Genomic DNA, 23,025 nt, shown 5'->3' on the forward strand with positions numbered 1-23,025 from the left:
TGGAACTGTGCAGCAAGCTGTCCCTTTGTCATTCCAAATATCTGCAGTTATTAATCTGAAATATGTTACAGTCTCTTTTCATACATATTCAATTCATGCCTCAACCAGTAAATGGTTTTGAATAACAAAAGCATGAATAAGCAAGAGGTCACCTCTGGGATTTTTTCCCCAGTAAAACATTTGGGATTACACTCTCTACACGAATACAAAACTGTTATTTCTAGTACCTTCGTAGCAGACTATTTTCTAAGCAGTTCTGTATGCTGTATAACACGTTATCTAGATCTTTGTACAAAAATGAATTGTGTAACATCTTGAATTGCGCAAGAACCATATTTGGCATACATCATTGTAGATGATCAAGGCATATATGGGACCTCCAATAATGTGGACCTAATTTCAAAGAGAGACGATTTGGTATTTTATAGAAAGCATCTAGAAATGTTCATTTTCCAGTCTGTTTGTCTTGAATTCCTCTTGAAATATAGCAGTGGACTTGGTATGTGAGTGTGCCTTGGTATTTGCATTCTTAGCCCAATTGCTTTATGTTTGAAGTGTGAGATCATCTAAAGCACTGCTGAATTTACCTCAGGTGGACCCCAATCAAGATGTAGAAACATCTCAAGGATGATCCGTGGAAACAGGATGTACCTGAGCTCAGTGTTGGATGTCATGGCAAAGGCTGTGATACTTATGTACATGGGATTTTTTCCTTTTTTATTTTTAATAAATTTTCAGTCATATTATTACTGTGTTTGCTTACTGTTCTCTTTGCCAGATGGTAAGCTGTACATGAGGATCTGCAGTGCAAGCAGCTCTAGTACAAGGGGTGAGCAGGAGGGGGGCTGCCTTGGACACTGTGGTATCAAGTGAGGTGGAGTGGTGCCACAAGTAGATTAAGGGACATAGGCATGTGCAGGGGGTGTGCCTGGGCACACCCTAATCACCCCGTGTGGCGCAGATTCCCCAAAGCCCCATAACAGGGCTCCTAAATTTTTTTTTAAATAATAAACAAATTAAAATACAAACCTACTGACGACATCCACTGCCCTACTGAATCCAACCGCTGCCCTACTGACAAGTCCACTGCTCTACTAACACTGTCCATGTTTTAATACATTAAGGTGAGATTTTAGGTAAATAGCAGAACCTTCACTAAGTGGAAGAGTGGGTTTGATAATACAGTAGGGCCTCTGTGAGCAGAGGGGTATCCCTTCCTTGGAAATTAACCAGTAATCTAAACAAAGTGATTGAGAACAGAAAAACTGCAGCCAGCATATAACTTTTTTTAAAAAATAATTTTTAATTCACAATGGTATAATATACAGGGTAAATAACACGCATAATGCAGTACGTTCTCGCATACATATAAATACATGTAAAACCAATCAGGGTTACTCAACAGCCAGCATATAACATTAACCATAAGCATATAGATGCACACTAAAATATAAAAAATAATAGAATCTTTATATAAAAAGGGATTAATAACAGTACATACATCCAATGTACAAACAGCAAAAGGGCCCAATAGGCGTCCTGGTGGAAATGTGCACATGCTGTATACCTGGGTATAAATAACTATTATTACAGATAACTCCAGATGAATGTTGCAGCAAAGTCCAGTGGCAGGGATCCCTGAGGATGATGCTGCATCTGTCTTTGTGTCGGAGACTTGTAAACAAGATCAGCGGTCACAGGAGTGTCCTCCAGTTGTCGTCAAACCAGCCTGGAATGGAGCTTCTCATGGGCAGGAACTGTGGTGTGGCACTGGAACTCCCGGGGAACTCCCTGGGACACTAGATGTTGGCATAACAATATATTTAGCCAGCATGGGATCCCTAATGTCTACACAACCATAGCCAATTGTGGGGACTCCTTAGTTACAGCTGTAAGTAGACATTACAATGTCTACCCAACATCTTTTGGATCCCACGGCAGACTTATAAGATTTTTGTACCTTTTTGGGGTAACCACTTGACGACCAGCAACGTACTGGTATGTCGCTGGACCTCAAGTGGTTTTGCAGCTGCAGGCATCATCTGGGTACCGTTTTTTACAACCAACGGTGGGCTCTCTTGTAACAGCAAGCTTAGAGGCTAATTAGCCACTGAAATGCTTTTACAATCAGTGGGAGTGGATGTTCCCCCCCTTCCTGCCTCTTTGCATAGCTTCATTGGGCTGTCCCATCCCACTGGGACACCTGATCGACCAGCCGGCACTTCCACTGCACAAATGCGCAAATACCGTGTGACATAAAATATTGCAACTCCATATATTCTAAGGAATTTTCTAGCAAATATACTGATTGTTACGTGTAAACAAAAAGTGCCAAAAAAGCCTGGAGCTTACGGTTAAACTGTCCTCATTGGCGTGGTAGTTTGTTTTTAGCCTTGGCAGTCTCCTATGTAGATTTGACCATATTTCCTCTTGCCCTCCATTTGTTACTATATCTCACAATGCCCTTCTGACTGCTGCCCCTTCCCGCCTTGATACTCTGGTGCCCACCCTGGGGGTATCTTGCATATTCGTGTGCAAGGATGTAAATTGCCACTGCTACTCTTCTTATGTGTCCTGAAGAAGCAGAAACAGGAAACACATTGACCAAAGAGGACTTATTTCCAATTAACAGTTCTTTACAAGGCAACCAGCCATTGTGTAAATATATTGTATGATATGTAATGTGGAAATAAGTTGCTGTGCGTTCACTGAGCAGTGCAATCAAGTATAGCTTTTATGTGAACCCTTTTTAGAGTCTGGAATGTATTTTAATGTTTGTTATAAAATATTGTATGTTTTTATGAACCATTGGGTTTGTTCCCTTTCATGACAGTAAAGTCTGTTACTTATATTTAAAGGCTTTGAGATGTATGCTTGTACGTGGCATTTGAGTGGCACTAATTAGTTGCAATGTAAAAAGGGTCCTTCTCTTACTAACCCCCATTGTAAGAGAATGTTGCATCCACTAACCACCTGTGTAAGATGGTCCTTCTTTCTCTGACTCCCCAATGTAAGAGGGAATTTCCCCAATGACCACCAAAATAAAGAAGGTCCTATTCCTACTGTAAGAAGGTCCTTCTCCCACTAACCAGCAATGTAAAGGGTAACTGTCCACCCATAAAAAAGGTTTCTTCTCCCACTGACCACCAATGTAAAAAAGGTCTTTCTCCCACTGGCCACCAATGTTAGAAAGGTCCTTCTCCCACAGGCCACCAATGTAAAAAAGGTCCTTCTCCTACTGACCGCCAGTGTAAAAGTTTCCTTCTCCCACTGACCACCAGTCAAAAAGGGTCCTTCTCCCACTGAACACCGAAGTATTGGGGTCTTCTCCGGGTGACCCCCAATTGTAAGAGGGTTTTTCTCCCTATGACCACCAATGTAAAAAGGGTCCTTCCCTCACTGTCCCCTATTATAACAGAATGTAGCTCCCACTAAACACCAATGTAAGAGGATATGTTTCTCACTGACCACCAATGTTGGGTCCTTCCTCAATGACCACCAAAATAAGGAAGGCCCATCTCCCACTGACCCCCAATGTCAAGGGTTCTTCTCCCACTGACCACCAATGTAAGACTGGTTGGATGGTCCTTCTCTTACTAACCCCCGTTGTAAGAGAATGTTGCATCCACTAACCACCTGTGTAAGATGGTCCTTCTTTCTCTGACTCCCCATTGTAAGAGGGAATTTCCCCAATGACCACCAAAATAAAGAAGGTCCTATTCCTACTGTTAGAAGGTCCTTCTCCCACTAACCAGCAATGTAAGGGGTAACTGTCCACCCATAAAAGAGGTTTCTTCTCCCACTGACCACCAATGTAAAAAAGGTCTTTCTCCCACTGGCCACCAATGTTAAAAAGGTCCTTCTCCCACTGGCCACCAATGTAAAAAAGGTCCTTCTCCTACTGACCGCCAGTGTAAAAGTTTCCTTCTCTCACTGACCACCAGTCAAAAAGGGTCCTTCTCCCACTGAACACCGAAGTATTGGGGTCTTCTCCGAGTGACCCCCAATTGTAAGAGGGTTTTTCTCCCTATGACCACCAATGTAAAAAGGGTCCTTCCCTCACTGTCCCCTATTATAACAGAATGTAGCTCCCACTAAACACCAATGTAAGAGGATACGTTTCTCACTGACCACCAATGTTGGGTCCTTCCTCAATGACCACCAAAATAAGGAAGGCCCATCTCCCACTGACCCCCAATGTAAGAGGTTTCTTCTCCCACTGACCACCAATGTAAGACTGGTTGGATGGTCCTCCTTCCCCTGACCACCAATGCAAGAGGTAACTGACCAGCCATCAAAGAGGTTTCTTCTCCTACTGACCAACAATCAAAGAAGATCCTTCTCCCACTGACCCCCCACCCCCAATGTAAGAGGGTAACTGACCACCCATCAAGGAGTTTACTTCTCCCACTAACCACCAGTCAGAGAGGGTCGTTCTCTCACTGCCCATCAATTTAAAAAAAGGTCTTCTCCCTCTGACCACCAGTCTAATGCTATGTACACACGATCGGACATTCCAACAACAAAACCGTGGATTTTTTTCCAACAGATGTTGGCTCAAATTTGTCTTGCATACACACGGTCACACAAATGTTGTCGGAAATTCAGAACGTCAAGAACACAGTGACGTACAACACATATGACGAGCCAGGAAAAATAAAGTTCAATAGCTAGTGCGGCTCTTCTGCTTGATTCCGAGCATGCATGGACTTTTGTGCGTCGGAATTGTGTACACATGCTCAGAATTTCCGACAACAAGTCTTCATGTTGGAAAATTTGAGAACCAGCTCTCAAACAGTTGTTGTCGGAAATTCTGACAGCAAATGTCCAATGGAGCATACACTTGGTCAGAATTTCCTACAACAAGCTCACATCGAACATTTGTTGTCGGAAAATCCTATTGTGTGTACGGCCCATAAGCGTGTCCTTCTCCCGCTGACCGCCAATGTAAAGAGGGTCCTTCTCTCACTGACTACCAGTGTAAAAGGTTCCTTCTCCCACTGACTACCATTATAAAAAGGGTTCTTTTCCCACTGACCACCAATGTAAGGAGGGTCCTTCTTCCAATTATCACCAATACAACGGAGTACTTTTCCACTGACAAAGAGGGTCCTTCTGCCATTGATCTCTAATGTAAAGAAGGTCCATCTTCACTGACCACCAACATACTAAAGATCCTTTTCCCACTAACCACCAATGTGAAGGAACACTACAATTTTCACCATCTGCATTTCTTTTCTTTTTGCTCTGGGTGTTAAATATGATAACTACACCACTTTCCTTATTCTTTTATTATACTTATATATGAACTTACTATCTACTCTAATATACTGTAATTATTATAATTATGATTACTGGAATATATTATAAATATAATAATTATATTATAGTTATAAATAAACATAATCACAGATGTTAGAAGTATATATATTCATTTATATAATTTTTCGCAGGTGTGAGCCCCAATGAAACAATGTAGCGATTGGCGCGTACACACATTTTCACACATTGTTGAGCCTCGTGTTCATTAGAATGGACTGTCATACACACAATAAAGAATCTCAAGTACCTTTTAGATCTTTGCACATTTTTTCGCCATGTGCAAAGCTGTGCATCATTGCTCCATCTGGGGTGCCATTAACAACAAATGGCATTGCAAGCACGATATGCATTTCACGAAGGTGTGGAAAATTGTGCGATTTTGTGCGTTTGTGTGTTACACAAGTGTGCATGCAGCTTGAAAGTTATTTTTAATGGTTCCTCCATGTTAATAAGCTGCCTTGCACACCCGTCTGCAGTCTCTGAAGAAGCTTGCCAGACCGGAAAGTCATCTTTGATCTGCAAGCTAAACTCCTGTGACCTCTCCTATGCTCGCAGGCAGCGGCTCCTCTGCAGCTTTCCATAGACTGGGTGCAGCATCGCCCAATAAAGGACACCAGGCTCAGCCCAATGAATGGCATGCTCGCAGGGCTGGCAGCTGTGTGTGTGCAGAGTCCGCCCCTTCCATGACAAGGAAGGCTGGAAGGAAGAATAGAGGCAGTGCTGATTAGTCCCAGCTCCTTCCCAGAGACAAGTGTCGGCATTGTTCCTCCCCACCATCACACATCCATCGGCTGCAGCAGGTAGAGAGGAGGAAGAGGAGGCGCAGCATCAGCATCACAGCGACTCATCATCAATATGGCCTCAGGTGTCCTGCTCTGGTTCTGGAATGAGAGGTTCTGGCTGCCGCACAATGTCACCTGGGCGGATCTGAAGAACACAGAAGAGGCGACTTTCCCCCAGGCGGAGGACCTCTATCTGGCCATCCCCCTGGCGGTCTGCATCTTCATGATCCGACTCTTCTTCGAGAGGTGAGAGGGAACCCCATCCTGATTATATGCCGGAGTGCAGGGAGCTCCATCACTATACCGGAGTGCAGGGAGCTCCATCACTATATCGGAGTGCAGGGAGCTCCATCACTATACCGGAGTGCAGGGAGCTCCATCACTATACCGGAGTGGAGGGAGCTCAATCACTATACCGGAGTGCAGGGAGCTCCATCACTATACCGGAGTGCAGGGAGCTCCATCACTAAAGTGCAGGGAGCCCCATCACTATACCGGGGTGCAGGGAGCCCCATCACTATACCGGGGTGCAGGGAGCCCCATCACTATACCGGGGTGCAGGGAGCTCCATCACTATATCGGAGTGCAGGGAGCTCCATCACTATACCGGAGTGCAGGGAGCTCCATCACTATACCGGAGTGCAGGGAGCTCCATCACTATACCGGAGTGCAGGTAGCTCCATCACTAAAGTGCAGGGAGCTCCATCACTATATCGGAGTGCAGGGAGCCCCATCACTATATAGGAGTGTAGGGAGCCCCGTCACTATAACGGAGTGCAGGGAGCCCCATCACTATACCGGAGTGCAGGGAGCTCCATCACTATACCGGAGTGCAGGGAGCCCCATCACTATACCGGAGTGCAGGGAGCTCCATCACTAAAGTGCAGGGAGCCCCATCACTATACCAGCGTGCAGGGAGCTCCATCACTATATGGGAGTGCAGGGAGCCCCATCACTATAACGGAGTGCAGGGAGCCCCATCACTATACCGGAGTGCAGGGAGTCCCATCACTATACCGGAGTGCAGGGAGCCCCATCACTATACCGGAGTGCAGGGAGCCCCATCACTATACCGGAGTGCAGGGAGCCCCATCACTATACCCGGAGTGCAGGGAGTCCCATCACTATATCGGAGACCAGGGAGCCCCATCACTATATAGGAGTGCAGGGAGCCCCATCACTATACCGGAGTGCAGGGAGCTCCATCACTATACCGGAGTGCAGGGAGCCCCATCACTATACCGGAGTCAGGTAGCCCCATCACTATAACGGAGTGCAGGGAGTTCCATCACTATATAGGAGTGCAGGGAGCCCCATCACTATACCGGAGTGCAGGGAGCCCCATCACTATAAAGGAGTTCAGAGAGCCCCAATCAAAATACCAGAGTGCAAGGAGCCCCATCACTATACCTGAGTGCAGGGAGCCCCATCACTGTACCTGATTGCAGGGAGCTCCATCCCTATACTGCAGTGCAGGGATCCCCATCCTTATAATATGCCAGAGACAGAGTGCAGGGAGCTTCACAGTTATACAGGAGTGCAGGGAGCCCCATCCTTACACTGGAGTGCAGGGAGCTCCATCACTATACCGGAGTGCAGGGAGCTCCATCACTATATGGGAGTGCAGGGAGCCCCATCACTATACTAGAGTGCAGGGAGTCCCACTACTATACCGGAGTGCAGGGAGCTCCATCACTATACCGGAGTGCAGGGAGCCCTATCACTATACCAGAGTGCAGGGAGCCCCATCACTATACCCGGAGTGCAGGGAGCCCCATCACTATATCGAGGAGCAGGGAGCCCCATCACTATATAGGAGTGCAGGGAGCCCCATCACTATACCAGAGTGCAGGGAGCCCCATCACTATACCCGGAGTGCAGGGAGCCCCATCACTATACCAGAGTGCAGGGAGCTCCATCACTATACCGGAGTGCAGGGAGCTCCATCACTATACTGGAGTGCAGGTAGCCCCATCACTATACCGGAGTGCAGGGAGTTCCATCACTATATAGGAGTGCAGGGAGCCCTATCACTATATCGGAGTGCAGGAAGCCCCATCACTATAAAGGAGTGCAGGGAGCCCCAATCAATATACCAGAGTGCAAGGAAGGAGCCCCGTCACTATACCTGAGTGGAGGGAGCCCCATCACTGTACCTGATTGCAGGGAGCTCCATCCCTATACTGCAGTGCAGGGAGCCCCATCCTTATAATATGCCCGAGACAGAGTGCAGGGAGCTTCACACTTATACAGGAGTGCAGGGAGCCCCATCCTTACACTGGAGTGCAGGGAGCTCCATCACTATACTGGAGTGCAGGGAGCCCCCAATCCCGATAATATGCCAGAGTGCAGGGAACCCCATCCTGATAGTATATCAGAGTGCAGGGAGTTTAGTTCTTTGACCTGAGTACTGGGAGCCCCATCCTGATATATAACGGAGTGCAGGTAGCCCCACCATTATACCCAGGGAGCTCCATCTTTATACCTGAGTGCAGGAAGCCCCATCATGATATAATACCAGAGTGCAGGGAGCCCCATCACTATAACCGGAGTGCAGGGAGCCCCATCCTTTTACCAGAGTGCAGGGACCCCATTCTGATAATATGCCAGAGTGCAAGGAGCTCCATCCTTATACTGGAGTGCAGGGAGCCCCATCCTTATACCTGAGTGCAGGGAGCCCCATCTTGGTAACATGCTGGAGTGCAGGCAGCCCCATCCTGATAATATGCCAGAGTGCAGGGAGCCAGATCCTGATAATATCCTGGAGTGTCAGGAGCCCCATCCTGATAATATACTGGAGTGCAGGGAACCCCATCCTGATAATATACTAGAGTGCAAGGAGCCCCATTCTGATAATATCCTGGAGTGCAGGGAGTCCCATCCTGATATGCTGAAGTGCAGCGAGCCCCATCCTTATACAGGAGTGCAGGGAGCCCCATCCTGATAATATGCTGGAGTGCCGGGAGCCCTATCCTTACACTGGAGTGCAGGGAGCCCTATCCTGATAATATACCTGAGTGCAGGGAGCCCCATTCTGATAATATGCCGGAGTGCAGGGAGCCCCATCCTGATAACATGCTGGAGTGCAGGGAGCCCCATCCTGATAACATGCTGGAGTGCAGGGAGCCGCATCCTGATAATATGCCGGAGTGTAGGGAGCCCCAAACTTATCCCCATCCTTTTACCGGAGTGCAGGGAGCACTCCAGCACCAGCATCCCTCAAATGGCTGCATTTCCAGGGATAATGTCTTGTATGGACTGTCTGCCTTTGATTTCCAGGGACAGAGTCTTGTATGGCCTGTTTACTTTTCCAGGGACAATTCCTTGTATGGACTGTCTGCATTTCCAGTGACAGTGTCTTGTATGGGCCGTCTGAATTGCTAGGGTCAATGTCTTGTGCAGCCTTCCTGCTCCTGATTTTTAGGGACACTGGGGTTGATTTACTAAAGACAAATCCACTCTACACTACAAGTGCACTTGGAAGTGCTGTCGCTGTAGATCTGAGGGGAAGATCTGAAATGAGGGGAGGCTCTGCTGATTTTATCATCCAATCATGTGCAAGCTAAAATGCTGTTTTTTATTTTCCTTGCATGTCCCCCTCAGATCTACAGCAACTGCACTTTAAAGTGCACTTGTGGATTTGCTTTAGTAAATAAACCCCAATGTCTTGTATGAGCTGCCTGGCTCTAATTTCCCAGGGACAGTTTTTTGTATGGGCTGTCTGCTCTTCATTTCCAGGGACATTGTTGTTTATGGACTGTCTTCTCCTGATTTCTAGGGACATGTCTCCTTTGGGCTGTCTGCATTTCCAGGGACAGTGCCTAATTTGGGTTGTCAGCATTTACAGGGACAGTGTGTTGTATAGGCTGTCTGCATTTCCAGGGACGGTGTCTTGTATGGGTTATCTTCATTTCCAGGGACAGTGTCTTGTATAGGCTGTCTGCATTTAAAGGGACAGTGTCTTGTATAGGCTGTCTGCATTTCCAGGGACAGTGTCTTGTATGGGTTGTCTGCATTTCCAGGGACAGTGTCTTGTATGGGTTGTCTGCATTTCCAGGGACAGTGTCTTGTATGGGTTGTCTGCATTTCAGGACAGTGTCATGTTTGGGCTATCTGCATTTCCAGGGACAGTGTCTTGTATGGGTTATCTTCATTTCCAGGGACAGTGTCTTGTATAGTCTGTCTGCATTTCCAGGGACAGTGACTTGTATGGGTTATCTTCATTTCCAGGGACAGTGTCTTGTATGGGTTGTCTGCATTTCCAGGGACAGTGTCTTGTATAGTCTGTCTGCATTTCCAGGGATAGTGTCTTGTATGGGTTATCTTCATTTCCAGGGACAGTGTCTTGTATAGTCTGTCTGCATTTCCAGGGATAGTGTCTTGTATGGGTTATCTTCATTTCCAGGGACAGTGTCTTGTATAGTCTGTCTGCATTTCCAGGGACAGTGTCTTGTGTTGGCTGCCAGCATTACTAAGGACAGTGTTTTGTTTGCCTTTCCAGGGACACCTTAGTGTATAAGCTAATGCCGCGTACACACGGCCGCACTTCCCGACAGAAAAAGTCTGATGGGAGCTTTGGTCGGACATTCCGACCGTGTGTATGCCCCATCGGACTTTTTCTGTCGGCATTTCCGACGGACTCAGATATAGAACATGTTCTAAATGTTTCCCTCGGAAATGCCGACGGAGTTTAGCCCATTGGCAAGTCCGGCCGTGTGTATGCAGCATAAGACAGTGTGTTGTATGTCTGTCTGCATTTCCAGGGACAGTGTGTTGTATGGATTGTCTGAATTTCCAGGGACAGTGTCTTTTATGGCTCTTCTGCAGTTGCAGGGACAGTGTGTTGTATAGGCTGTCTCTATTTCCAATGTCTTGTATTGGCTGCCAGCATTTCCGAGGACAGTGTTTTGTCTGCATTTCCAGGGACACCTTAGTGTATAAGCTGCCAGCCTGTGATTTCCAGGGACATCTTCTTGTATGAGCTGTCTCCCATGATTTCCAGGGACAATGCTTGGTATAGACTGCCTGCCTCTAATTTCCAGGGACAATGTCTGGTATTCAGGGTTGCCCTGAGATTTTGTTCTTGAACTGCTTGCATTATTATCATTATTATTATTATTATTATTATTATTTGCAGTGCTGATCATCACTGTCCCCCTGACTGATAGATTCATTTCATTACAAATCATGATCTTGGTATGAGTATTTGTGAATAGTTTTGTATAAAGTACAGCACTTCATCTATCTCAGGGAGGATCTGTACTCTGAGCTCCTCTCACCTGTGGAAGGCTCTTTTGTTTGTTTATTTTTATTAGTTTTTTTTTTTTGTCAGCAAGCTCCACATTGATACACAGCTCCCTGTTTATGTATTTATACTGTATATGTATTTATAAACACTTCTACATGGATCAAAGCCCACTTGTGTTTGAAAAGATACACTCAAATCCCCATAGATCTCAGAGATACATTGTTGCACCAGAGTTTTGTAGAAAAAATAAAACAAGGAAAAAATAGAACCAGAGCTTGACTAGGGACCTGCACAAGACCTGTTAATCATATATGAGGTTTGCAGCAGTAGAAGTGACACTCCTAATACAGCCGGTTGCAGGGATGATGGAAGTCCCAGGTGAACAGAAGTGGTTATCTGGGGATTCCGCCCCCCAGCATACACCCCTGGGTCAAATGTCAGCTTGGCTGAGCTGCCCCTCTCATTTTTCTTGAAGATGTCCAATGTGTTTGTGCTGAGAGTCAGATGTCCCTGGAATGAATTTGACATCAGCGGAGACTGAATAGGAAGCTGCTGCAGTGCTGACAGCAGAGAGTTGCGGGTTGCTTGAATTACATTGTAGAAGTTGTACAGGTAGGTGCGTTTCTGGGGCTGCGTTCCTTCTAGGCCATTCATGTACAGTATTGCTGTGTTTTTTTTTAGCCCTTGGCTGTCAGTATACTATTGGTTTGTACCTCTAAAAATGTAATTCTAAAAAAGATGTATCTCATCTGATATTTTTGGGTCCCCTCCAAGAGTGAATTTAAAGTGATACTAAACACACACTGTTTAATTTACATTGTTCCTTCTATTTCTGTATGTGGATGATGGCACTGTAATTATTTTAATTAAAAAAAAATCTAAGTACCTTTTTTCCTAATCGATATACAACTCTCACATGGCCCATTTCTTCTCCAGCCTGTATGCAGGGACACATAAGCAGGAGGAGCTCTGCTGCTGGTGGTCACATGTCCAAAAAAAAAAAGAAAACAGCCTTTGGGATACAGAGTAAAAATAAATCATTAAAATCAATAAAATTGTTTTAAAATGTCATACAAATATATATTTGAATTCAAATCTTTATTTTTTTTTTGGCGATAACATGGTGTGGGTGGATGTGTCCCTGTGTGCTAGAATAACAGGGAGGTGAAGCCTCAATCAATCTACATGTAATATCCCATTACCATTTTGCTTAGCTGGTTAGTGGGCATGGAGAAGGAGGGAGGGGGTGGGCTGTCATTTTCCACTGTGTATACTCCCACATGTGTGATTCTATAGTCACATGGACTGCTCAGATGTGATAGGGAGGAAATGCTCAGCATAGAAACTCACTGAAAACTGGGCATGTGCAGAGCTGCCACCACTGCTCTGAAAAATCCCCAGCTGCATTGGGGGCATGGGCAGTAGGGGAAGATAGCAGGATTTTTGCAGGGTAAAGAAAACAAATCTCATAGTAACGTGAGTGAGAATGAATACCATGTAATGCACCATTTATTGACCTTTTTTGTTATGATGTGGGTTTAGTGACACTTTAAGACTCCATAAGGGTCCAACTCACACCTTATTAAACAGTGTTAAACTGATGGCTTCACACATTAATAAAACAATTAAATTAACAATTAAATTAATAAGGTAGCCCATACAGGGGCGTAACTAGAAATAGCAGGGCCCCATAGCAAAATGTTGTATGGGGCCCCCCTGCAAACAGCCCCCCCCACAGCTGCCCTAGTGTCAATGCAGCGTGACCTGTGCCACATATAGCGTGACCTGTGCACAATGCAGCGTGACCTGTGCCCCATACAGCATGACCTGTGCCCAATGCAGCGTGACCTGTGCCCAATGCAGCGTGACCTGTGCCACATATAGCGTGACCTGTGCACAATGCAGCGTGACCTGTGCCCCATACAGCATGACCTGTGCCCAATGCAGCGTGACCTGTGCCCAATGCAGCGTGACCTGTGCCCAATGCAGCATGACCTGTGCCCCATACAGCATGACCTGTGCCCAATGCAGCGTGACCTGTGCCGAATGCAGCGTGACCTGTGCCCCATACAGCGTGACCTGTGCCCCATACAGCGTGACCTGTGCCCCATACAGCGTGACCTGTGCCCCATACAGCCTCACCTGTGCAGAGGAAGAGGCAAGCCACCCGGATCAGCAGAGAGCGGGATTGCCCACTGTAAAAGCTTTCATTTGAATTTCCCGTCTTCCCGGGGCTCATCGTCACATAGCCCCACCTCTTGGCCTGACGCCTTTGATGACGTCACAAGTCCCGCATTGGATTGGCGTTCTGTCTATCAAAGGTGCCTGGCCAAGAGGTGGAGCTATGTGACGTGAGCCCCGGGAATACTGGAAGTTCTAATGAAAGCTATTACATTGGACAATTCAACTCTCTGCTGATCCGGGTGGCTTGCCTCTTCCTCTGCACAGGTGAGGCTGTATGGGGCACAGGCAGACCAGGCTGTACTGGGCACAGGCAACGCTTCATTGGGCACAGGTCACAGCTTGCCTCTTCCTCTCCTCTCTCTTCCCCTGGCTGGGAGACTGTGCCGGCAGTGCTCTCATCCTCACTGGGCCCCACTTGGCTGCGGGCCCCATAGCGCCCGCATGGGTCGCTATGGTGGTAGTTACGCCCCTGAGCCCATACATTCATCATTTTTTTAGTTCAACCAGTGGTTTGAGCAATAAAAAAAAATGTCCAATTCTATCATCCACGTTCTATTGTTTTCTGATGATGAGGAGCCATCCCTGCCGTCAGCATACAAAGATCAGTGCTGCCAGTTATAGCCAGCGACACTGATTGATCGGAAAAAACACAACAGGCTTGTACAGAGGTTGACCAGTAGATCGACTTCTGTACAATCCGCATGCTCATATATGGATCAAAATTTGTGTGGCCTGGCCGAATTTCAATTCATGTATGCCCAGTTTAAGACTAGATGTGTAACAGCACAGGGTGTGAGGCCAAAATAATGAAAAGACCTGTGACTTTCCAAAGTTCATAGTTTGTGTTGATTTTCAGCATTCAAGAACAGTCTTCTAACATGAAAATCTACTAATGGCTCCCATGAGAAGGGACTGAACTGTACATGGAGAACATTTGATTTTCTGAAGTGTAATCCCAAATGCTGTTGCTTAGCTGAATTATTTAGCAGCCAGGCTATAATGCCCCCCTATAATTTTAGGCCCTTTAAAGTGGTTGTAAACCCTTACATATACCCAGTGAAGTGACCGGCCTCAGGTGATACACAGAGATGAAACAAATCCTCTTACATAAGTTGTATATGTTTATCTGCAGTCTTCTCACCCCCACAGCCATTCAAACTGCTGAATTTTAAGCCCTGGTTCACACGAGTGCAATTTGTAATGCGATTCAACATTTAGCAATGGAATAATTCAAATAACTGTGACTCAATTTGCAGAGAATTTAAAAACGTCTCCTGCTCTACTTTTTTGTGATTTCATTGCCACTTGCATTGACCTCTGTTAAATTAAGTTGCAAGCCACAATGAAATCAGAGGCCCATATTGCACTGATCTGCAGCTTTAAAATCAAACTAAAGTAGCCCGATTTCAAAGCTGCACTGGTGTGAAAAGGGCTTAATTTTGTATGAGATTTCAGAAATGGGGGGGGGGGGGGAGCTGAAAATAGATAGGCCACACATGGTTCGAATCTTGGCCGGTTCGGCAGAAACAGGCCAAAATTCGAACCGTGTCTGGGCAGGCTGAAGTTGATCGGTCAAGTAAAAGTACAACTAGCATGCCGGGTTTTACCTGCAATTATTGCTAGTGGCTGCTATAGCCGCTAGCAATAATACTGTCTTCCCCCGGCAGTGACAGCTTCCCCTGCCCTCCCCGCCGGGAGAAGATAATGACCTGGCAGGAGGGATTCCCGTAGTTGCAGGACAGACATTTGCTCCGGCCAGCCTTACACACTGCAGAGCTCAGTGAAGAGATCTCTGAGAGCTGATTGGAGGGAAGGGACACACTCCCTCCACACAGCACACAGGAACAGACCTGAGGCTGTCAATCAGCTGGAGGTCCCTCCCCTGTCACCTTTTTCTCTTGGTGTCAGGAAAACCTGTCAGAAGTGATTCATGCTGATAGCAGAGGAGCGAAGCTGCAGACAGAAATGACACGTAGTGCTCTGGATTGAGACAAGTACACACTATAGAGGGATATGCTTTGTTCATATTTTATGTCTGAGGTTTACAACCACTTTATGAGATACATGGTCAGCTATAGATCTAGTTATGGCCTTGTTTAGGGGAACCTGACAGTACAGTGACATTGCCTACTTTTGCTTAAAGATACAATCTCCAGTGCTGTTATATTGGGGAGCAGGTGACCTCCCGAAGTAACAGCAATCTGGCCTATGTGGGCAATCACCAGCCCCTAAGGCCCCTTTCACATGGGAAGACCGATCGGGTCCACCTGTCAGTTTTTTAGGCAGACCCGATCGGACCATCTGTTGCCCTCTATGGAGCAACAGATGTTAACGGACAGGTGTCTGTTGACACCCGTTGACATCCGATCCGATCCTATCCACCAAAAACAGACGGATGGGGAATCTGTTCCCCATCCGTCTGGTGGATCAGATTAGATGACAGCTGAATGTAAACAGACAGGCGATTTGTTTCCATCTGACCACCCATAGAGAAAAGCACGCTGTGTCCGTGTCTGCTCTGCATCAGTGGAGTGGACACGGACCTGTCATCCGCCTGCTCAGCAGGGATCAGCAGAGAGATCCCCACCTAAACAGGCAGCTCTGCTGGAGGAATCTGCCAGTGTGAAAGAGCCCTAACAATGACATAGGAGGGAGGTTGCATATAGGGGTGCCATGACATCATGCTACCGTCTAAGCTCTGACATCTCTCAGCCCTGGGGCTGAGACTGGTGGGAATACTAACGCTGTGAAGGAGTGTTACTGGGCAAGTGTTCAGGGCTATATGAAGACAGTGTCACTGTGAACTGAGTGGACATAGTGACAGGGTCATTGTAATGAATTGCTAATCTACAAGCAAGTGTACAATACATACATGTATGCAGGATGGGAGATCTGGCTTCTCTGACTTTGTTTGCGGTCAGTTGCTTACTTGGTAGTAAAGCAAGGATGAGGATGACAGCCACAGAGCTTAAATCTTGTAGTCCAAGTCAGTAAACACCTTCCATATTTCTATGGTACGTTGACAATTTATTTTTGCAAGATAGAAAACTACCCATTATAACCTATGAAAACAAGTGTTTCCCCTTTAATAGATCCCAGCCAGCACTGTGCACGAATATGACCTGTTATATAAGTTCCTGAGGTCTGTGATTAAGCAATTGTGCAACTGGTTAGTCATTTGTAATTGACCTCCTGATGACTCATATATCTTCATGGTCCATGGACAATCACAGGTGAATCACAGGCGATATTCATCCATGCAAAATTACATTTGAAAATCAAAGTTTGGTCCTCAATCCCCTATGACGTTACCTCTGTATATTGCTTGAGCATGTATAGAATGTCTGTAGTATTTAATTTGACCAATAAGAATAACCCAAGAAAGTCAATGTTTGCTCTGTGCTGTTGCACAGAAAATTAACAAATTGTCTAATTGTAGACCCGCCATCACGCACATGGCCAGGTGGTGTAGCGGAGTTTGCAGTCTCCACCAGGGAATAGTATATGGAGAATATATTTGGCTGTTACTTCCAGCTTGTTCTTATTGTAATAAGACAGATCTGACTGTGGGGGTCAGATAATCTATCTCCACTTTCAACAGATTGTGCTATTACTGTCAGTAGGAGGTGAGATTTGCTTGGGAGTCCTCAGCAATACTAAATTTAACAGAGGTCATCTCCATGTCTCCTTTGATGTTGCTAATCTAGAGAGGAAAATAAAAGCCACTACAAAGGATTTCTTTTTGCACAGTCATTGGCACAGGCAGAGTTAAAGCCAAATGCCATATCATTAGAATACCAGCTAATTGTTTTTGCAGATCTGCCATAATTAATCAGATGGATATCCTTGAAAGGAATGATTCTGTGGCGCGGGAGGGAACAGGCTTGTTGCATCTCCTAAAATGTCTTGGCATGCATTACAGTTTTCACAGAGGGCTGTGGAAAAGATGACCAGCCGTTGTTTGATGCAGCAGTATAGCCCTGGAGGATGGACCATGTATAGAACATCTCATCTTATGTGTAGGTGATAAGACCCACGCTATTCTCTTTCGATAAATAGCCTATTCAGCTGCTGCAGTTTCTGTAGTAACAATCTAAACTGACATTATTCTTTTTTCTACTTCCGAATTTTCATTCTTTTCATTAACTTAGAGCTTATTAAAGGATAAATCATTTAACGTTTACTTAGTTTTGGTAAAGTTTATTTGTCTTTTTACATAGAAAAAAAGTATGCAATTAGGAAAGGGGAGAGGGGATGAGAATTGGAACAACTCAAGAACAGATCATCAAAGAGGAAAGAAACTCTAGAGACTCTGTCAAAAAGGAAGGCAGAGGATGAAGGACTAGTCACCAGTATTACCTGTTGCCTCCCTGAAGTTGATCTTTCCTCATTACTGGCTTGCCTTGTTCTACACTGTATCTTTGAGTACAGGCAGGGCTTCACTTCCTCATTTCAGAACCTCCAGCAAGGAGAACTGTGTGCAGCACAGTAGTGACATCATCAAATCCCACTCAAATCTCCTAAAACTAGCAGTCAGAGGCAGCAGTGCCTTAAAGTGGAGCTCCAGTCTCTTAAGTGAAAATTAAAAGTCAGCAGCTACAAAAACTGTAGCTGCTGACTTTTAATTAACAGCCACTCACCTGTCCCACAATCCAGCAGTGTTCTCACCCCAGTCGTGTTCTCTCTGTGTCCTCCCTTGCCAGCGCCGGCATCTTTACTATAGGCACCTAGCTGTGATGGCTTACTCCTTCACAGCGGGTGCCCAGTGCGTATGCAAGAGTGGTGCTGCACTTTGTGACTTGTCCCAAAGTCTTCTGGGACCTGTCATGTGACCCAGAAGACTTCCGGATGAAGGGGGGGGGACTAATTGGGAGCGGGTACCTTTAAAAATAGGGTACCCGCTCCTCCCCAAAAGCCCCATTTCACAAACCAGAGGCCTTAAAGTGGAACTTCCCCTTTTGGGTGAAGCTTCGCTTTAAATATCACACTATAGATATACAACTGTGAGAGACAGGAGTTCCTAGGAACACTCACATGCTATGAAGGCTATTTTTAGGCTTTAGGCTATTTTAGGCACACATAAAGTTTTACATTAATTTTACTTTTTTTCTTTTTGCGTTTGCCTCTAAATGCCCCTCAATGTTAGCGTATTTGTCCATGCACACATAGGCATTTGCAGGCAATTAGAGGCAGGGGCGTTTAGAGACAGAACAAAACCCCAGAGGCGGCGTGTGAAGGAGAAGAAACATTTTACTGCTAAAAACACATCTAAATGTGTGTTAATGCTAGATATGTCAAGCACTTGAGCGTTCATTCATTTCAATGGCCAGAATAAATGAATATTCAGACTAATGAAATTAATTAATGGCCAAGCGCTGGATGTGATTAAAGGCGGCTAAACACTGCTTTGAGCGCGTTTTTGACACTGATTTTCTCCTGGTGTTTAGAAGAGTTGGGCAAACACCCAGGGTGCATGGGACCTTGGGAGCAATTGCAGAAAAAAGGCCCCGGGGCTTAGTGACGTCATCGGGCATCAACCAGGAAGTAGCCGGAATTACAGGTTTTCATTATGCTAAAGGCTGTATATAGAGCTAAAGGCATATTATTGATGTGGTTTACCTGTGTGCACCGAGGAATAGGTGCATATTTTAATTTGAGTGTGGTTTTAAATAAATCTTGTTTTAACCGATACGCATGTGGTAAGTTTTTGTTTGCCTTGAGTGACGGTGAAGCTGATTTTGGGCCGGCAGTATCTTGACCACAGGAAGGGGAAAAATGCTTTATATGATCTAATATACTGGTCATTATTTTAAGGTGACAACACATCTACATTGTGAATATAGATATGTGTGTGTGACCCGCTCAAGCTGTATGGGAATAAAGTGCTGTGCCCACAGCTGTGAGTGCTGACCAGGAAGGGAGGTCATCTATGCTCCAGGCCAGTGTTTCCCAACTCCAGTCCTCAAGGCGCACCAACAGGTCATGTTTTCAGGATTTCCCTCAGATGAAACAGCTGTGGTAATTACTAAGGCAATGAAACTGATCAAATCACCTGTGCAAAATAGTGGAAATCCTGAAAACATGACCTGTTGGTGCGCCTTGAGGACTGGAGTTGAGAAACACTGCTCCAGGCAATAGTAGAGAATGATAGGTGTCCCGGGAGCTGGGCATCGCATACTAGCACATTATGTGATACCTGCAAACAAAGCCTGCGCTATCCTCGCTGCGCTGCCCCCGCATCCATGTTCGCCCCTCTTCCTTCCGGGGCCAGCTCTGTGATTGGTCGGAGTCGCGTGAGTCCCTGCTGCGCTGCCCCCACATCCATGTTCGTCTCTTTTCCTTCCGGGGCCACGGACTCCAGCTCTGTGATTGGTTGGAGTCGCGTGAGGTCACTCCCGCGCATGCACATCGGAGCCGCCAGTCACGGCACTCGCTAGTAAAGAAGCGGCACGGAGGGCCGTTTCTTCCCAGCGCATGCGCCAATTACATCATCGGCGCAGTACAAAGTAAATATCTCCTAAACGACACATGTTTAGGAGATATTTACTGTACCTATAGGTAAGCCTCATTATAGGCTTACCTATACTGTAGGTACAACTTGAAAATGGAGGTTTACAAACTCTTTACCAAGTACACTACAGCCTCATAATTATGGATGGTGGAGTGGTGGACCTTTTCTCTAGTGCCCTTTATAAATACCGCAAGAGAATTTGCCTGTAGTAGACCATTGCGCATGTTAATGACGGTGAACCAAATTGCCAGTAGACAGCTTGGTTCACAGACACAGTGTACAGAGCCGATCTGAGTAGCTCTGTACAATATAATTTCTGTGACCAATAAAAGTGATCACAAATGCAACTACTATTTACATTGTTAATCCCTGCCCTTCCTCTGTGGTAAGAGGAAACAGTAGTAATCCATGAACGGGAAATGAATGAATGGATCAGCTGCTAATCCATTCATTAATTTTACTTTACTATGAGATATTTTTGTAATCCTTTCCTATGGTCCCCCTCTTTGCTTACACATCTGATCTCCAGCCTGAGTCTGTACGTGACTGTAAATGAACCCTTCAGATCCCTTATTCTGCACATTAAAGTGGTTGTAAAGCTGTGTTTTTTAAATATAAAAATAACAAACATGCCTATACTTACCAGCTCTGTGCAAAGGTTTTGCACAGAGCAGCCCCGATCCTCTTCTTCTGGGGTCCCCTGCTGGCGCTCCAGGCCCCTCCTCTTCATTGGTGCCCCCCCCCCCCCCCCAGGGAAAGTGGCTTTTCCTGGGGGGGCACCGATGAAGAGGAGTGGCTCACCAGTGTGTGCTCATTTCCGAGTCCCGCTGCTGCATCTAGTGACACAGACAGTGGACTCGGCCCACCCCCCACTCCCATGTCACCGGATTTAATTGACAACAGCTGGAGCCAGTCGCTCCCGCTGCTATCAATCTGTCCAATGAGGAGAGAGACAGTGGCGGGAGCTGCTATGCTCATGCACATCGCTAGTTCGGATGAGCTCAGGTAAGGAAAAGGGGGGTCTGGGGGGCAGCTGAAGCACAGAAGGTTTTTCGCCCTAATGCATAAAATACATTAAGGTGAAAAACCTTAAGGCTTTAGATTCACTTTAACCCCCTCATCTTCATACATTCTTCACTCTGTGTATAACCTATGTTGTACAGTATCTGTTCAATCATTACCAAGCTCCATGTTTTAACCCTCTCAATACCAGCATGTTTCTTCATTTCCAAAAAATTGTGCCAAAAGAATAAGATCACCTGGGGTGTCTGCTTTCCAAAAAGGGGTAATTTGGGGGTGTTTGTAATGCCCTGGCATTTCTATTTGATACGTTTTATAACAGAAAGCAAGGGAAGCAGGGCTTTTTAAAAAATGTTCATCTTTTGTCCTTTTTATAGTGAAACATAAGAAAACCCAATGACTATTGAATACCACCAAAAGAAAGCTATAGCTGTCTCAAAATATAATGTGTAATATATTTGAGTACAGTGTTTGTGTACAGTGTACAATTCAGATTCTCAGATTCTCTTGATTTAATTTTAGTGCAGCTTTATCCTCTGTTTCTACCTTCCATTGTTCTTCTCAACGGATTCTATAAAGTAGAACTAGGACACGTATGGCAAAAACCAAGACAAGCTGCTTCAGAACTAACAAGTGCTAATAAGAAAACCTTTTCTCCTACACTGCTTCTCCTTCTCATTGCCCGTATTTCCCACCCAGGCGCCTTGTTCCATAATGCATCATCCTTCAATTCTAACACTACTGTACTCAGCAATTTCTGCACATGCGCACAATGGATCTCTGAATAAAGAGCAATACAGAGTATCTAAGTTATAACTTATTTTATTATTAAAGTGTGCAGACATGACTTCCATGCCACCACTGCTCTAAGAATTCATTATCCAACACCTGTCTTTTTTTTTAATCTTTTATTTGAAAAAGTATAAAAAAAGATCTCACTCGTCGTAAAACATTAAAGATTTAGTTCATAGTACTATAATAACATCCTACTATCTGCTGAAGCCAATATTTATCCAGGAACTTACACCAACTCCTAATGAACTTTCCATTACTCGACTGAGGATTCTCACACATATAATTGTAAAACTCTGATATAATGTAATGAGACATTTGCTTCTGTACAGCAATGACCCGAGGGGGACATGTTTTCAACCTCCTACTCAATATAATTTTCAAGGCCACCAGGATTGAAATTATTATTACATCCTTACCAGGACCCAGAATCAGGTCCAAAAATGCTATTTTCTTAAAGCAGAGTACAACTTCTTCCAATTTAGTTTCCCAAATCACTCTGCTAATTTATTCCAAACATTTCTAAGCTAACCCTATGGATGTATCATATGATTTCAATCAGGAAGTAATGAACCGCATTTCAAACATCTAATATCTCCCTTTACATTATTTCTTGTAATAAAGATGTACACCCTGTTCATTATCTTCAAACAGTGCTTATTATGCTCTTAGCTATCCTGGTATTGCTTTTAAACACTATTTCTTTTGTATTCGAGAAGAACTTACCACATTTAGCACTTCAATATGTCTGTGTTCTTTTCTAGAAAATGTGTCCAATGTGGGGCAATTCCTTGTAGCTCAAACCCTATTTTTGTGTCCTGGCTAATAAAGTACTTCAACAATTAAGTGAACATCTTGAAATTTGTATGATTTATTCATTTTCACTTTGGGGCAAACTCATAATGCTTTTCTCGGCACATTATGTCCAAAACGAGTCAATTCTCATTGAAGTTCTCAGCTCAGATTATTCTGATCCTGTTTTCTTTGGCCTCAGATTTGTTGATTAACATGGTGGTTTTTCTGTCCATATAATCTTTTCTACCCCTTTTCTTTTTCTTTGTTAATTTGTCTTTCTTGCTCGTCTTTTTTTTTTTTCTTCTCTTGTGCAGACTGGAAAAATAAACCAGTGAAAGGGGTTCAAATGGGCAGTTAACATTAGCAAAGGA

At 45.2% G+C, this 23,025-nt stretch overlaps 1 protein-coding gene across 2 annotated transcripts in view; it reads left to right on the top strand.

Annotated features, from left to right (window-relative positions):
* Positions 1-5,872: 5,872 nt before the first annotated feature.
* Positions 5,873-23,025, top strand: part of CERS6 (ceramide synthase 6) — a 344,416-nt gene continuing 327,263 nt past the window's right edge. Inside the window, exon 1 of one of the 2 annotated variants that reach the window (XM_073633995.1) lies at positions 5,873-6,350. In XM_073633995.1, the coding sequence (XP_073490096.1) occupies positions 6,178-6,350 (173 nt within the window). In that variant the 5' untranslated portion in view covers positions 5,873-6,177. The remainder of the gene's footprint in view (positions 6,351-23,025) is intronic. The other variant, XM_073633994.1, reaches the window with a different exon arrangement.

This window comes from Aquarana catesbeiana, linkage group LG06 (genome assembly GCF_042186555.1).
Source record: "Aquarana catesbeiana isolate 2022-GZ linkage group LG06, ASM4218655v1, whole genome shotgun sequence".
NCBI classification, from domain to species: domain Eukaryota; kingdom Metazoa; phylum Chordata; class Amphibia; order Anura; family Ranidae; genus Aquarana; species Aquarana catesbeiana.